This window comes from Oncorhynchus mykiss, chromosome 19, assembly GCF_057628025.1.
Source record: "Oncorhynchus mykiss isolate SJ-2025 chromosome 19, ASM5762802v1, whole genome shotgun sequence".
NCBI classification, from domain to species: domain Eukaryota; kingdom Metazoa; phylum Chordata; class Actinopteri; order Salmoniformes; family Salmonidae; genus Oncorhynchus; species Oncorhynchus mykiss.
Genome location: NC_143040.1, coordinates 9,106,854 through 9,123,534, shown reverse-complemented (window position 1 = coordinate 9,123,534; position 16,681 = coordinate 9,106,854). Strand labels below are relative to the sequence as shown.

The 16,681-nt window shown below is 49.5% G+C and overlaps 1 protein-coding gene across 1 annotated transcript; it reads left to right on the top strand.

Annotated features, from left to right (window-relative positions):
• The first annotated feature begins 13,257 nt into the window (after window positions 1–13,257).
• Window positions 13,258–16,272, top strand: LOC149974974 (CD5 antigen-like). The gene is made up of 6 exons (XM_090211813.1): window positions 13,258–13,566; window positions 13,995–14,300; window positions 14,426–14,704; window positions 15,513–15,827; window positions 15,931–16,019; window positions 16,138–16,272. The coding sequence occupies exons 1-6, from the start codon at window positions 13,362–13,364 to the stop codon at window positions 16,270–16,272; spliced, it is 1,329 nt and encodes a 442-aa protein (XP_090067939.1). The 5' UTR covers window positions 13,258–13,361.
• The last annotated feature ends 409 nt before the right edge of the window (window positions 16,273–16,681 follow it).

Here is a 16,681-nt window from a genome sequence, read left to right as displayed (position 1 = left end):
CTAGTCACCCTCCACTCTCTCCCTGAGTCCATGCCACAGACAGACAGACAAACAGACAGACAGACAGACAGACAGACAGACAGACAGACAGACAGACAGAACTACTAGTCACCCCTCCACTCTCTCCCTGAGTCCAGGCCCCAGACAGACAGAACAGCAACACCGTCAGAACTATAGCAGTCTTCATTCTGAAATGACTCTGGTCTTCTTCAGAAGTAGTGCAGTAGTCTACAGGGTTCAGAACTCACCTTTTTAAACACTTCTTATCACTCATATCATGAGGTTTCACATGTGTTTGGTTACAAAGTGACCAATGTTCTTCTGAGTGATAAAACAGCAAACATTAAGACTGTTTATTTATCAGACCCACATATATAATAAATATACTATAATATACTATATTCATATGCTTTTAGTACTCACACATGAATCATATCCTGTTTGCAGGTCATGTGTTGTTTTGAGCCAGCAGTAAAAACAGACAAACTGACAGGACAGTTCCTCTTATGGCCACTACGTGGTAATCTGGTGTCACAGACGCAGGACTGGAGACTAGAAAGAAGCATTGTCCCAATTATCTCTCCTTTCTCCTAAAGTGTGCACTTGTTCCCTTCACTGAAATGACTGGTACACTAAATATAGTGGAAATGCCCACTTGATAAGAGTAGAGTCCTCTGAGTGGAACAGTGGGAGACAAACAGTACCTCCTCTCCCCTTCTCCCATTCTCCTCTTATCTCTCTCCTCTTTTCTACCCCTCTCCTCCTTTCAACTTTTCAACCCCTCTCCTCTTTCCTCTCCCCTCTCCCCTTCTCCACAATCTCTTCTCCTCTCCTCTCCCCTTCTCCACCATCTTCTCTCCTCTCCTCTCCTCTTCTCTCCTCTCCTCTCCTCTCCTCTCCTCTCCTCTCCTCTCCTCTTTCCTCTCCACCATCTCTTCTCCTGTCCTCTTTCCTCTCCCTTCTCCCCTCTCCTCTCCTCTCCTCTCCTCTCCTCTCCTCTCCTCTCCTCTCCTCTTCATCTTTTCATCACTGACATCTCACCAGTGATGTCATCATAACCAGTAACCTGTTCCTCTCTTGGCCCAGCCTGACCCTGACAGGCCTGTTGAGTTGACTTGGGTAACAGACCTCTAGCTTCTACACCACATCCCCCCTTCTCCTGCTCTAACATGAGACCTCATCAGTACTCATTTTGGGTGCTGGTACTGTTTCTATTTAGGTGCTGGAACATTAAGCCAATATTCTATAAGAGGTGAACTCAAGCAGTAGAAAGTTAGAGGTGATATTATAGGACACTATGTGAAACGTTGCTGCTCTGTCAGCAGTTTCCTGTGGAGTTTTTTTAACATATCAGTTTGCTGTAGTGTGTTCAACCACTGATCCAAGATAAGTTGATAAGAAGTTAATCTCACATCATTGAAGTTAGGACGTAATGAGTGAGAAGTCATATAGCCTAGCAGTATTTTCCACTCTTCAGTCAAAATGTCAGTTATGTTGTGATGGTGTCCTGCATCTGACTGTTGTATATTCAGTGTGTCAATGATTGATTGTATCTGTCTCTATGTAAATTAATGAGAGTATATATTATATATTATGTTGGTGTTATGTTAGAGTAGGAGAAGGGGGGGGGTGTTGATGCTAGAGGTCTATGGGCTGAGTCAAGAATCAACAGGTTTAACACTTTATGTCAAGAAGAGAGAGAGAACGAGAGAGAGATGAGCAGAGGGACAGGGAGGACAGAGGAGGGGTGGGGAGAGCAGAGTAGAGAGTAGTGGAGGGGAGGGGGACAGAGGAGGGGAGGGGAGAGCAGAGTAGAGAGTAGTGGAGGGGAGGGGACAGAGAAGGGGAGGGGAGAGCAGAGTAGAGAGTAGTGGAGGGGGACAGAGGAGGGGTGGGGAAGGGCTCCACTAGGGCCCTCTCAGCCAGCCGGCTCCACTAGGGCCCTCTCAGCCAGCCGGCTCCACTAGTGCCCTCTCAGCCAGCCGGCTCCACTTGGGCCCTCTCTGCCAGCCGGCTCCACTAGGGCCCTCTCTGCCAGCCGGCTCCACTAGTGCCCTCTCAGCCAGTTGGTGTGTGTAGGAGAGTGTGAGTTGTGTGTGCAAAAAGTAGAAGTATAATTGTCAAGGGGTATTAACTAAAGTGATAAATCTAGTCCTAGGTTTTATTTACTGTGGTGTTTGTTCTCCACTGGTTCCCCTGTTCTCATCACAACAGGTCACACATTCTGCTGACATGATTACACACTGTGGTATTTCACCTAACAGATACAGGAGCTTGTCAATATTACATGTTCTTTTTCAAATTATTTTGGGGTCCTTGTATGTTGAGAGAAAATTATGTATCCTATATCGTACTACATTAAACAGGAGGTTAGGAGGTGCAGCTCAATGTCCACCTCATTTTGTGGGCAGTGGGCACATAGCCTGTATTCTCTCTGCCTATGGCGAGAGAGACTCTTAAGTAGACTCTTAAGTAGAGACTCTTAATCTCTGAAACTCTTAAGGATTGGCCCCTTTTTTTCAATTTTCGCCTAAAATGACAAACTCAAATCTAACTGCCTGTAACTCAGGCCCTGAAGCAAGGACATTTTTTTTTAAATTCACCTTTATTTAACCAGGTAGGCTAGTTGAGAACAAGTTCTCATTTACAGCTGCGACCTGGCCAAGATAAAGCGTAGCAGTGTGAACAGACAACAGAGTTACACATGGAATAAACAAACATACAGTCAATAATACAGTAGAACAAGTCTATATACAATGTGAGCAAATGAGGTGAGAAGGGAGGTAAAGGCAAAAAAGGCCTTGGTGGAAAAGTAAATACAATATAGCAAGTAAAACACTGGAATGGTAGATTTGCAGTGGAAGAATGTGCAAAGTAGAAATAAAAATAATGGGGTGCAAAGGAGCAAAATAAATAAATATAGTAGGGGATGAGGTAGTTGTTTGGGCTATTTATAGATGGGCTATGTACAGGTGCAGTAATCTGTGAGCTGCTCTGACAGCTGGTGCTTAAAGCTAGTGAGGGAGATAAGTGTTTCCAGTTTCAGAGATTTTTGTAGTTCGTTCCAGTCATTGGCAGCAGAGAACTGGAAGGAAAGACGACCAAAGAAAGAATTGGTTTTGGGGGTGACTAGAGAGATATACCTGCTGGAGCGTGTGCTACAGGTGGGAGATGCAATGGTGACCGGCGAGCTGAGATAAGGGGGGACTTTACCTAGCAGGGTCTTGTAGATGACATGGAGCCAGTGGGTTTGGCGTAGAGTATGAAGCGAGGGCCAGCCAACGAGAGCGTACAGGTCGCAATGGTGGGTAGTATATGGGGCTTTGGTGACAAAACGGATGGCACTGTGATAGACTGCATCCAGTCTGTTGAGTAGGGTATTGGAGGCTATTTTGTAAATGACATCGCTGAAGTCGAGGATCGGTAGGATGGTCCGTTTTACGAGGGTATGTTTGGCAGCATGAGTGAAGGAGGCTTTGTTGCGAAATAGGAAGCCGATTATACATTTAATTTTGGATTGGAGATGTTTGATGTGAGTCTGGAAGGAGAGTTTACAGTCTAACCAGACACCCAGGTATTTGTAGCTGTCCACGTATTCTAAGTCAGAGTCGTCCAGAGTAGTGATGTTGGACGGACGGGCAGGTAGCGATCAGTTGAAGAGTCACCCCTCCACTCTTTCCCTGAGTCCAGGCCCCAGACAGACAGACAGACAGACAGACAGACAGACAGACAGACAGACAGACAGACAGACATAACTACTAGTCACCCCTCCACTATCTCCCTGAGTCCAGGCCCCAGACAGACAGACAGACAGACATAACTACTAGTCGCCCCTCCACTATCTCCCTGAGTCCATCAGACAGACAGACAGACAGACAGACAGACAGACAGAACTACTAGTCACCCCTCCACTCTCTCCCTGAGTCCAGGCCCCAGACAGACAGATAGACAGACATAACTACTAGTCACCCCTCCACTATCTCCTTGAGTCCAGGCCCCAGACAGACAGACAGACATAACTAATAGTCGCCCCTCCACTATCTCCCTGAGTCCATCAGACAGACAGACGAACGAACAAACTACTAGTCACCCCTCCACTCTCTCCCTGAGTCCAGGCCCCAGACAGACAGACAGACAGACAGACAGACAGACATAACTACTAGTCGCCCCTCCACTATCTCCCTGAGTCCATCAGACAGACAGACGAACGAACAAACTACTAGTCACCCCTCCACTCTCTCCCTGAGTCCAGGCCCCAGACAGACAGACAGACAGACAGACAGACAGAACTACTAGTCACCCCTCCACTCTCTCCCTGAGTCCAGGCCCCAGACAGACAGATAGACAAACATAACTACTAGTCACCCCTCCACTATCTCCTTGAGTCCAGGCCCCAGTCAGACAGACAGACAGACATAACTACTAGTCGCCCCTCCACTATCTCCCTGAGTCCATCAGACAGACAGACAGACGAACGAACAAACTACTAGTCACCCCTCCACTCTCTCCCTGAGTCCAGGCCCCAGACAGACAGACAGACAGACAGACATAACTACTAGTCACCCCTCCACTCTCTCCCTGAGTCCAGGCCCCAGACAGACAGACAAACAGACAGACAGAACTACTAGTCACCCCTCCACTCTCTCCCTGAGTCCAGGCCCTAGACAGACAGACAGACAGACATAACTACTAGTCACCCCTCCACTCTCTCCCTAAGTCCAGGCCCCAGACAGACAGACAAACAGACAGACATAACTACTAGTCACCCCTCCACTCTCTCCCTGAGTCCAGGCCCCAGACAGACAGACAGACAGACAGACAGACAGACAGACAGACAGACAGACAGACAGAACTACTAGTCACCCCTCCACTATCTCCCTGAGTCCAGGCCCCAGACAGACAGACAGACAGACAGACAGACAGAACTACTAGTCACCCCTCCACTATCTCCCTGAGTCCATCCCCCAGACCGACCGACCGATCTGTTCTCTGTTCATTACCTTCCCTACATCTATCTGGTTCCTGATCTGTTCCCTGCTTCAGCATTAATTGTGGTTTGTGGTTTTGTACCCGTGTGCTGACGCTGTTCTTGTCTTTGTCTGTTCCTGATTAAATGTTGATTCCACGTACCTGCTTCTCATCTCTGGCGTATGTCCTGACACATTGTTCTTCTGAGTGATAAAACAGCAAACATTAAGAGTGTTTACTTATCAGACCCACATATATAATGAATATACTATAATATACTATATTCATATGCTTTTAGTACTCACACATGAATCATATCCTGTTTGCAGGTCATGTGTTGTTTTGAGCCAGCAGTAAAAACACACTGACAGGACAGTTCCTCTTATGGCCACTAGGTGGTAATCTGGTGTCTCAGACGCAGGACTGGAGACCAGATGGAATCATTGTCCCAATTATCCTCCTTTCTCCTAAAGTGTGCACTTGTTCCCTTCCCTTCACTGAAATGACTGGTACACTAAATATAGTGGAAACAACCACTTGATAACAAAAGGTAGAGTCCTCTGAGTGGAACGGTGGGAGACAAACAGTACCTCCTCTCCTCTTCTCCCATTCTCCTCTTATCTCTCTCCTCTTTTCTACCCCTCTCCTCTTTTCAACTTTTCAACCCCCTCTCCTCTTTCCTCTCCCCTTCTCCACCATCTCCTCTCCTCTCCTCTCCTCTCTTCTCCTCTTTTCTCTCTCCTCTCCTTTTCTCTCCCCACTCCTCTTTCCTCTCCCCTTCTCCACCATCTCCTCTCCTCCTCTTTCCTCTCCTCTCCTCTCTTCTCCTCTTTTCTCTCTCCACTCCTCTCCTCTCCTCTCCTTTTCTCTCCACTCCACTCCACTCCACTCCACTCCACTCCACTCCACTCCTCTTTCCTCTCCTTTTCTCTCCACTCCACTCCTCTCCTCTCCTCTCCTCTTTCCTCTCCTCTCCTTTTCTCTCCACTCCACTCCTCTCCTCTCCTTTTCTCTCCACTCCACTCCTCTCCTCTCCTCTCCTCTTCTCTCCACTCCTCTCCTCTCCTCTCCACTCCTCTCCTCTCCTCTCCTCTTTCCTCTCCTTTTCTCTCCACTCCTCTCCTCTCCTCTCCTCTTTCCTCTCCTCTCCTTTTCTCTCCACTCCACTCCTCTCCTCTCCTCTCCTCTTCTCTCCTCTCCTCTCCTCTTCATCTTTTTACCACTGACTTCTCACCAGTGATGTCATCATAACCAGTAACCTGTTCCTCTCTTGGCCCAGCCTGACCCTGACATATAGCATCAGGCCTGTTGAGTTGACTTGGGTAACAGACCTCTAGCTTCTACACCACATCCCCCCTTCTCCTGCTCTAACATGAGACTTCATCAGTACTCATTTTGGGTGCTGGTACTGTTTATATTTAGGTGCTGGAACATTAAGCCAGTATTCTATAAGAGGTGAACTCAAGCAGTAGAAAGTTAGAGGTGATATTATAGGACACACTATGTGTAACTTTGCTGCTCTGTCAGCAGTTTCCTGTGGAGTTTTTTCAACATATCAGTTTGCTGTAGTGTGTTCAACCACTGATCCAAGATAAGTTGCTAGGAAGTTAATCTCACATCATTGAAGTTAGGACGTAATGAGAGAGAAGTCATATAGCCTAGCAGTATTTTGCACTCTTCAGTCCACTCTTTATGACAGCAGACTGTGGAGCCCCAGTTAGAGACAGATATGATACCTGCAGTGGTACTGATGACCCTGTTGTGGAGCACAGGTAGGATGCTGTTATACACTTGTGACAGTTACTGAGATATGATTTTATAATGTAAGATATATTATAATTATAACATGCAACTGGAAGCAGACAGTAAAAATGTGTCTCAAAGCAGGACAATGATGTGATCAACACTGATATACACTTGTGACAGTTACTGAGATATGATTTGATAATGTAAGATATATTATAATTTGCAGGGTTAGTAAAATAACATGCAACTGGAAGCAGACAGTAAAAATGTGTCTCAAAGCAGGACAATGATGTGATCACCTGTAAATGTACTTTACTGTAGTCTAACTGTCCATCTGGGGACAGGCACTAATGTCAGTTAAGTTGTGATGGTGTCATGCATCTGACTGTTGTATATTCAGTGTGTCAATGATTGATTGTATCTGTCTCTATGTAAATGAATGAGAGTATATATTATGTATTATATATTATATTGGTGTTATGTTAGAGTAGGAGAAGGGAGGGGTGTAGATGATAGAGGTCTACGAGCTGAGTCAAGATCAATGGGTCCAATACTATGAGAGAGAAAGAGAACGAGAGAGAAGGGAAGAGATGGGGGAGGGGAGAGAAATAGTAAAGGAAGGGCTCCACTAGGGCCCTCTCAGCCAGCCTGCTCCACTAGGGCCCTCTCAGCCAGCCTGCTCCACTAGGGCCCTCACAGCCAGCCTGCTCCAGTAGGGCCCTCTCAGTCAGCCTGCTCCACTAGGGCCCTCTCAGCCAGCCTGCTCCACTAGGGCCCTCTCAGCCAGTCTGCTCCACTAGGGCCCTCTCAGCCAGCCTGCTCCACTAGGGCCCTCTCAGCCAGCCTGCTCAAATAGGGCCCTCTCAGCCAGCTTGCTCCACTAGGGCCCTCTCAGCCTGCCTGCTCCACTAGGACCCTCTCAGCCAGTCTGCGCCACTAGGGCCCTCTCAGCCAGCCTGCACTACTAGGGCCCTCTCAGCCAGCCTGCTCCACTAGGGCCCTCTCAGCCACCTGGCTCCACTAGGGCCCTCTCAACCAGTCGGCTCCACTAGGGCCCCCTCAGCCAGCTGGCTCCATTAGGGCCCTCTCAGCCATTCTGCTCCACTAGGGCCGTCTCAGCCAGCCTGCTCAACCAGGGCCCTCACAGCCAGCCTGCTCCACTAGGGCCCTCTCAGCCAGCCTGCTCCACTAGGGCCTTCTCAGCCAGCCTGCTCCACTAGGGCCCTCTCAGCCAGCCTGCTCCACTAGGGCCCTCTCAGCCACCTGGCTCCACTAGGGCCCTCTCAACCAGCCGGCTCCACTAGGGCCCCCTCAGCCAGCTGGCTCCATTAGGGCCCTCTCAGCCATTCTGCTCCACTAGGGCCGTCTCAGCCAGCCTGCTCAACCAGGGCCCTCACAGCCAGCCTGCTCCACTAGGGCCTTCTCAGCCAGCCTGCTCCACTAGGGCCCTCTCAGCCAGCCTGCTCCACTAGGGCCCTCTCAGCCAGCCTGCTCCACTAGGGCCCTCTCAGCAAGCCTGTTCCACTAGGGCCCTCTCAGCCTGCCTGCTCCACTAGGGCCCTCTCAGCCAGCCTGCTCCACTAGGGCCCTCTCAGCCAGCCTGCTCCACTAGGGCCCTGACAGCTAGCTGGCTCCACTAGGGCCCTCTCAGCCAGCCGGCTCCACTAGGGCCCTCTCAGCTAGCTGGCTTCACTAGGGCCCTCTCAGCCAGCCTGCTCCAATAGGGCCCTGTCAGGCAAGCTAGCTCCACTAGGGCCCTCTCAGCCAGCTGGCTCCACTAGGGCCCTCTCAGCCACCGGGCTCCACTAGGGCTCTCTCAGCCTCCTGGCTCCACTAGTGCCCTGTCAGCCAGCTGGCTCCACTAGTGCGCTCTCAGCTAGCCGGCTCCTCTAGGGCCCTCTCAGCCAGCCTGCTCCACTAGGGCCCTCTCAGTCAGCTGGTTCCACTAAGGCCCTCTCAGCCACCTTTCTCCACTAGGGCCCTCTCAGCCACCTGGCTCCACTAGTGCCCTCTCAGCTAAGCTAGCTCCACTTGGGCCCTCTCAGCCAAGCTAGCTCCACTAGGGCCCTCTCAGCCAGCCGGCTCCACTAGGGCCCTCTCAGCCAGACTTCTCCACTAGGGCCCTCTCAGCCAGCTGGCTCCACTAGGGCCCTCTCAGCCACCCGGCTCCACTAGTGCCCTCTCATTCAGTTGGCTCCACTAGTGCCCTCTCAGCCAGCAGGCTCCTCTAGGGCCCTCTCAGCCAGCCGGCTCCTCTAGGGCCCTCTCAGCCAGCCTGCTCCACTAGGGCCCTCTCAGTCATCTGGTTCCACTAAGGCCCTCTCAGCCACCTGGCTCCACTAGGGCCCTCTCAGCCACCTGGCTCCACTAGGGCCCTCTCAGCCACCTGGCTCCACTAGGGCCCTCTCAGCCACCTGGCTCCACTAGGGCCCTCTCAGTCACCTGGCTCCACTAGGGCCCTCTCAGCCAGCCGGCTCCACTAGGGCCCTCTCAGCCACCTGGTTCCACTAAGGCCCTCTCAGCCAAGCTGGCTCCACTTGGGCCTGCTCAGCCACCTGGCTCCACTAGGGCCCTCTCAGCCACCTGGCTCCACTAGGGCCCTCTCAGCCACCTGGCTCCACTTGGGCCCTCTCAGCTAGCTGGCTCCACGAGGCCCTCTCAGACAGCTGGCTCCACTAGGGCCCTCTAAGCCAGCCTGCTCCACTAGGGCCCTCTCAGTCAGCTGGTTCCACTAAGGCCCTCTCAGCCACCGTGCTCCACTAGGGCTCTCTCAGCCTCCTGGCTCCACTAGTGCCCTCTCAGCCAGCTGGCTCCACTAGTGCGCTCTCAGCTAGCCGGCTCCTCTAGGGCCCTCTCCGCCAGCCTGCTCCACTAGGGCCCTCTCAGTCAGCTGGTTCCACTAAGGCCCTCTCAGCCACCTGGCTCCACTAGGGCCCTCTCAGCCACCTGGCTCCACTAGTGCCCTCTCAGCTAAGCTAGCTCCACTTGGGCCCTCTCAGCCAAGCTAGCTCCACTAGGGCCCTCTCAGCCAGCCGGCTCCACTAGGGCCCTCTCAGCCTGCCTGCTCCACTAGGGCCCTCTCAGCCAGCTGGCTCCACTAGGGCCCTCTCAGCCACCCGGCTCCACTAGTGCCCTCTCATTCAGTTGGCTCCACTAGTGCCCTCTCAGCCAGCAGGCTCCTCTAGGGCCCTCTCAGCCAGCCGGCTCCTCTAGGGCCCTCTCAGCCAGCCTGCTCCACTAGGGCCCTCCCAGTCAGCTGGTTCCACTAAGGCCCTCTCAGACACCTGGCTCCACTAGGGCCCTCTCAGCCACCTGGCTCCACTCGGTCCCTCTCAGCCACCTGGCTCCACTAGGGCCCTCTCAGCCACCTGGCTCCACTAGGGCCCTCTCAGCCACCTGGCTCCACTAGGGCCCTTTCAGCCACCTGGCTCCACTAGGGCCCTCTCAGTCACCTGGCTCCACTAGGGCCCTCTCAGCCAGCCGGCTCCACTAGGGCCCTCTCAGCCACCTGGCTCCACTAGGGACGTCTCAGCCACCTGGCTCCACTAGGGCCCTCTCAGCCAGTTGGTGTGTGTAGGAGAGTGTGAGTTGTGTGTGCAAAAAGTAGAAGTAAAATTGTCAAGGGGTATGAACTAAAGTGATAAATCTAGTCCACTGGTTCCCCTGTTCTCATCACAACAGGTCACACATTCTGCTGACATTATTACACAATGTGGTAATGTGGTAACAGATACAGGGGCTTGTCAATATTACATATTATTTTTCAAATTATTTTGTGGTCCTTGTATGCTGAGAGAAAATGATGTCTCCTATATATGTTTCTAACAACATAATATGTTATGACAGACAGACAGACAGACAGACAGACAGACAGACAGACAGACAGACAAGACAGGCAGACAGAGATAACTACTAGTCACCCCTCCACTCTCTCCCTGAGTCCAGGCCCCAGACAGACAGACAGACAGACAGACAGACAGACAGACAGACAGACAGACAAGACAGGCAGACAGAGATAACTACTAGTCACCCCTCCACTCTCTCCCTGAGTCCAGGCCCCAGACAGACTGACTGACTGACAGACAGACAGACAGACAGACAGACAGACAGACAGACAGACAGACAGACAGACAGACAGACAGACAGACAGAACTACTAGTCACCCCTCCACTCTCTCCCTGAGTCCAGGCCCCAGACAGACAGAACAGCAACACCGTCAGAACTATAGCAGTCTTCATTCTGAAATGACTCTGGTCTTCTTCAGAAGTAGTGCATTAGTCTACACAGGGTTCAGAACTCACCTTTTTAAACACTTCTTATCACTCATATCATGAGGTTTCACATGTGTTTGGTTACATCGTGCCCAATGTGTCACACCTGCTCCCCCCCTCCCCTCCCTGGAGCCCGAAGGCCCCAGGCTCACCAGCATTACTCTCCATCCTGCACCATCATTACACACACCTGCTCCCCCCGTCACGCGCATCAACGATTATTGGACCTGGACTCAGTCACCTCTGTCATTACCTTCCCTACATCTGTCTGGTTCCCCGATCTGTTCCCTGCTTCAGCATTAATTGTGGTTTGTGGTTTTGTACCCGTGTGCTGACGCTGTTCTTGTCTTTGTCTGTTCCTGATTAAATGTTGATTCCACGTACCTGCTTCTCATCTCTGGCGTATGTCCTGACACATTGTTCTTCTGAGTGATAAAACAGCAAACATTAAGAGTGTTTACTTATCAGACCCACATATATAATAAATATACTATAATATACTATATTCATATACTTTTAGTACTCACACATGAATCATATCCTGTTTGCAGGTCATGTGTTGTTTTGAGCCAGCAGTAAAAACACACTGACAGGACAGTTCCTCTTATGGCCACTAGGTGGTAATCTGGTGTCTCAGACGCAGGACTGGAGACCAGATGGAATCATTGTCCCAATTATCCTCCTTTCTCCTAAAGTGTGCACTTGTTCCCTTCCCTTCACTGAAATGACTGGTACACTAAATATAGTGGAAAAACCCACTTGATAACAGTAGAGTCCTCTGAGTGGAACGGTGGGAGACAAACAGTACCTCCTATCTTTTCTCTTCCTCTCCCCTTCTCATCTTCTCCTCGTCTCTCCTCCTCTTCTCCCCCTCTTGCCTTCTCCCCCTCTCCTCTTCTCACCCTCTCCACTCCCCTCCTCTCCTCTCCTCCCCCCTTCTTCTCATCTCCCCCTCTCTCTTATCCTCTTCTCCTCCCTCTCCTCTCCTCCCCCTTTATTCCCCCTCTTCTCCCCCTCTTCCCTTCTCCTCTCCTCCCTACTCTTCTCCCCCTTTATTCCCCCTCTTCTCCCACTCTCCTCTTCTCCTCCTCTATTCCCCCTCATCTTCTCCCGCTCTCCTCTCCCCTTCTCCTCTCCCCTCATCTCCTCTCCTCTTCTCTCTTTTCTCTCCTCTTCTCCGCCGCTACTCTCCTCCCCCTCTCCTCCCCCTCTCACTTCTCCCACCTCTCCTCTTCTCATTCCTCTACTCTTCTCACTCCTGTCCTCTTCTCCCCGTCTCCTCTCCTCTTCTACCCCTCACCTCTTCTTCTCTGCTCTTCTCCTATTCTGCCCATCTCCTCTTCTCCCCCTCTCATCTCCTATTGTCCTCCTCTCATCTCCTCACCTCTTCTCCACCCCCCTCTTCTCGTTTCCTCCTCTCCCCCTCTCCTCCTCTCCCCCTCTCCTCTTCTCTCCCTCTTCTCCTCCTCTCCCCCTCTCCTCTTCTCCCCCTCTTCTTCTCTTCTCCCCTCTTTACTCTTATTCTGCCCCACCTCATATTCTTCTCCAATTCTCCCCCTCTCCTCCTCTCCTCTCCTCCTTTCCTCTCCCCCTCTTCACACACTACATTGACACTCTCACACCAGACCCACACACATCCATAAACTACATAGACCACACACACACACACACACTTCTGCATTGATCATTTACTTCTTCTGCTCTGTTCTTTGTGTGTGTGTGTGTGTGTTTGTACTGTATGTGTGTGTGTTTGTGTGCTTGCTATTGAGCCCACTGTGTTCCCACTGCACTTCCCACTAGTATATTTATTATATATGTGGGTCTGATAAGTAAACACTCTTAATGTTTGCTGTTTTATCCCTCAGAAGAACATTGGTCACTATGTAACCAAACACATGTGAAACCTCATGATAAGACTGTCTTCCCCATCACATCATGAAAGTTCATGTTGATGTTCATTTAACCTCGGTCTCTCTTTCTCCTCTGTCTCTCTCTTTCTCCTCAGATCTCCAGGCTCAAAGTGTCAGTCCACCAGGTAGGTAGAGTATAAATCTACAGTGATTATAGCAGTTCAATATTAGTCAACTTTATTTTCCCACATGGAGAAATTCATGTGTCCATACAAACCATTCTAAAACCCAATAACAAGTAGTGTTTTATGGAACTACTAATACTTGTCAACCACAAAGCATTACTGCTGTTAGAATAACAGAATCACTGTCATCATCTGTCCTCACCACTGTGTTTTCCTCTCTGCTGTTTACAGCTGAACTCTCAGTCAGACTGGTGAATGGGACCACTTCCTGTTCTGGGACAGTGGAAGTCTTCTACAGAGGACAGTGGACACGTCTATGTTTTAGTTGGTGGTGGAGAATAATGATAGAGGCTAATGTTGTGTGTAGAGAGCTGGATTGTGGGAATCCTGTAGCTGAATCTAGAGGACGTCTGGTTGAAGATGGAAGAAGAGGAGTCACACTATATAGTATTTGCAAAGGAAATGAGTCTTCTATTAGACAGTGTGACAACAGTAGAGGACCTGGTGTCTGTGATGGTGGATATTATCATCATGTGACCTGTTCAGGTAAGAGACTGGTCATATTGAGAGATTTATTTATACATTATACAATATTACCATGTATCATGTTTTATGTGTTTTTATTTCATTTAAATAGAGGGAGAGATGTCAGATGTATTTAAACATTATATTTGTGTTTGTCATATTGGTTTATGGGAGATGTTCATGGGCAGATCATTGTAGTTCAGATGGTACTGAAGTGAAGCTGCCTGATGGATGTCCAGCTGTTTATTTTCTATAAAGTGAAGTGAACTTATTCCTGTCTCCTGCATGCATTATTCCCAACCCGATCCTGAGTGACTAAGAACCCATTTCTACCTCTTACAGTATCAAACATAGCAAACTACAATCTTTAATCCAACATATTTGTGTTTAGTCCTTGACAGTGTCATCAACAAAACTGATTGAATGTTCAACCAACTCTTTTTCTCCAGAGTCTGTGCGGCTTGTGGGTGGAGCTGGTCTCTGCTCTGGGAGAGTGGAGGTGAAGTCCAATCAGTCCTGGGCCTCAGTGTGTGAAGCTGACTTTGACCGGCAGGATGCAGAGGTAGTCTGTAGGGATGTTGTCTGTGGGGCTCCTGCAGCTCTACAGGGGGGGCTCTATGGAGAAGGTGAGGGTCAGACCTGGGATAAAGAGTTCCAGTGTAAAGGCAAAGAGTCCCTTCTCCTGGACTGTGACACCTCAGACAGAGAGAACAACACCTGCCTACCTGGTAATGCTGTTGGACTCACCTGCTCAGGTAAGAAACAGTTTGTCACTCAATCAACATTGTTTCTCACCTGGAGTGAAGAATATGAGAGACAATATAGGTGTGTTTTAGTGAGAAAATAGTAAGATTACTGTCTCTCTCTTTTCTTTTCTCAGAGCCTAATGATGTGAGGCTGGTGGGAGGAGGCAGTCGCTGTGCTGGTGGAGTGGAGTGGTACCACCAGGGAGAGTGGAGGACTGTGGGAACTGACGACAGGAACCAGAGGGATGTAGCTGCAGTAGTGTGTAGACAGCTGGGTTGTGGCTCCACTGTTTCAGTAGCACCTGGAAACAACACTGGAGGGATTAGAGTTTTCTGTCCTGGGTCTGAGTCTTCACTGAGGGAGTGTAGAAGAACGTATGAACTCCTTCCAGGACTCACAGTGATCTGCTCAGGTAATAACAACATACACTATATGGCCAAAAGTATGTGGACATTTGTGGATCCGGCTATTTCAGCCACAGCAGTTGCTGACAGGTGTTTGAAATTGAGCACACAGCCATGCAATCTCCATAGACAAACATTGCCAGTAGATTGGACTTACTGAAGATCTCAGTGACTTAACGTGACAAGTCTAGGAGCAACAACGGCTCAGCCGTGAAGTGGTAGACAACACAAGCAGAACGGACCGCCGGGTGTTGAACCACGTAGAGCGTAAAAATAATCCTCTGTTGTAAAACTCACTGCTGAGTTCCACATACTTTTGTCCATGTATTATATCTCCTTCCTGAACTCACAGTGATCTGCTCAGGAAATATCAACATATTATCATTATATTCAACTGATTTCCTTCATTCATACAACTTCCTCTGCACCTCTCATGATGACTGTTTAACTTGTCAGTCTGCTTTACTAAATAGATCACTCAGTCAAGTAGGAATCAAATACAACTTAAATATCCCAGAATGCTTTTGTATTTGAGTGTTATCTCAGTGAACATCTCTACCTACTACCACTGTCACATGTCATTGTCATATTTAAATGAGGAAAGTAGTTGAGGAGCTACGTTTTCTTTTTCTCTCCTCTTGTTCCAGGTGTCCTGCTTCAGCCTGATATCAACATATGTTGTCTCAGTGACTGTAGGCCCACTACTCATGTTGCCCTGTGAGGGAGGGTGGCTGGCACTGTTACATGCTGATGTTATTGTCATATCTATAGGAAACTAGTTGAAGAGGTTTTTCTTGTTCTCTTTTATTGTTACAGATCTCCTGGTCCAGCCTGATATCTTCCTGACTGACCCAATGGGAGGGGTCTTCAGGGGCCACCAGGGGCCCGAGATGTTCAGGGGCTACAACTTCACCATCACCTGCTCCACTCAGCCACAGTACCCAGGAGGCTCCTTCCTCCTCACATTCACCGGCTCCAACAGAACCCAGCCAGCTGTCAATCACTCTGCTGCCTTCCTCTTCCCTGCTGCAGATGACTCCCACCAAGGGAACTACAGCTGTGTTTATGACAATTATGTTTTCTTTCATAACTTCTCCTCTGAGAGTGAGCTCCTCTCCCTCACCATCACAGGTAAGTGAACATGAACCAGACTTATAATTTTGTCATTGACAGATTTCCCACAGATCTATGTGATGATGATCAGTCCCCTCATCAAAGGTGTTTCTGTTTGCAGCCTCTCCTCTGCCAGCCTTCATCATCAGACACGTTGTAGTGCTGCTGATCCTACTGACAGCCATCACCACCTCCTACCTGTACTACAAGGTAAAGACATTTACTCAGATGTTACAAGTCATTTAAACTAGAGGGTGAGGGGGTGGGGAGAGAGAGAATGGAGATACTAGAGAGTAAATGTCTGACTGTTGGTGCTGTGTCTCCCTAGCCCACCAGGAGGCAGAAGAGAGTGAACAGGGTGAGCAGCATGGATCTTTATGTCAATGCCATGGAGATGGTCTCTCTGAGCTCCAGAGCTGAAGCTGGACCGGGAGAGGAGAGAGCAGCCCAGGGGACGGAGTAGGAGTACAATGAAGCTGACCCTACACGCTGATCTTAAGTCAGTTTTGTGTTTTAAATCGATGGTCAGCAGTGGACTGGTGTTTAAAATGTGGTGACAAACTTGAGGTGGTTCTAATTTTAATAACAAGTTCAGAATTAGTTTCTCTTTCTAGAACCTTGGAAGAAATCTAAAAGGAGTGACTGCAACCACCATTATTCATTTAGTTTGGTTTTTACCACCAGAGAAACATGGGGTTCTGGGTAACATGGGGTTTTGGGTAACATGGGGTTCTGGGTAACATGGGGTTCTCGGTAACATGGGGTTTTGGTAACATGGGGTTTTGGGTAACATGGGGTTTTGGTAACATGGAGTTTGGGTAACATGGGGTTCTGGGTAACATGGGGTGTTGGTAACATGGTTTTTGGTAACA

What these genes read in the sequence shown, in the direction of transcription:
- LOC149974974 (XM_090211813.1), top strand. Translation starts at nt 13,362, where the DNA reads ATGATAGAGGCTAATGTTGTGTGTAGAGAGCTGGATTGTGGGAATCCT. An exon ending in TGTTGGACTCACCTGCTCAG is followed by an intron (nt 14,301 to 14,425) that starts GTAAGAAACAGT and finishes TTCTTTTCTCAG; the next exon opens with AGCCTAATGATGTGAGGCTG. An exon ending in CCTCTCCCTCACCATCACAG is followed by an intron (nt 15,828 to 15,930) that starts GTAAGTGAACAT and finishes TTCTGTTTGCAG; the next exon opens with CCTCTCCTCTGCCAGCCTTC.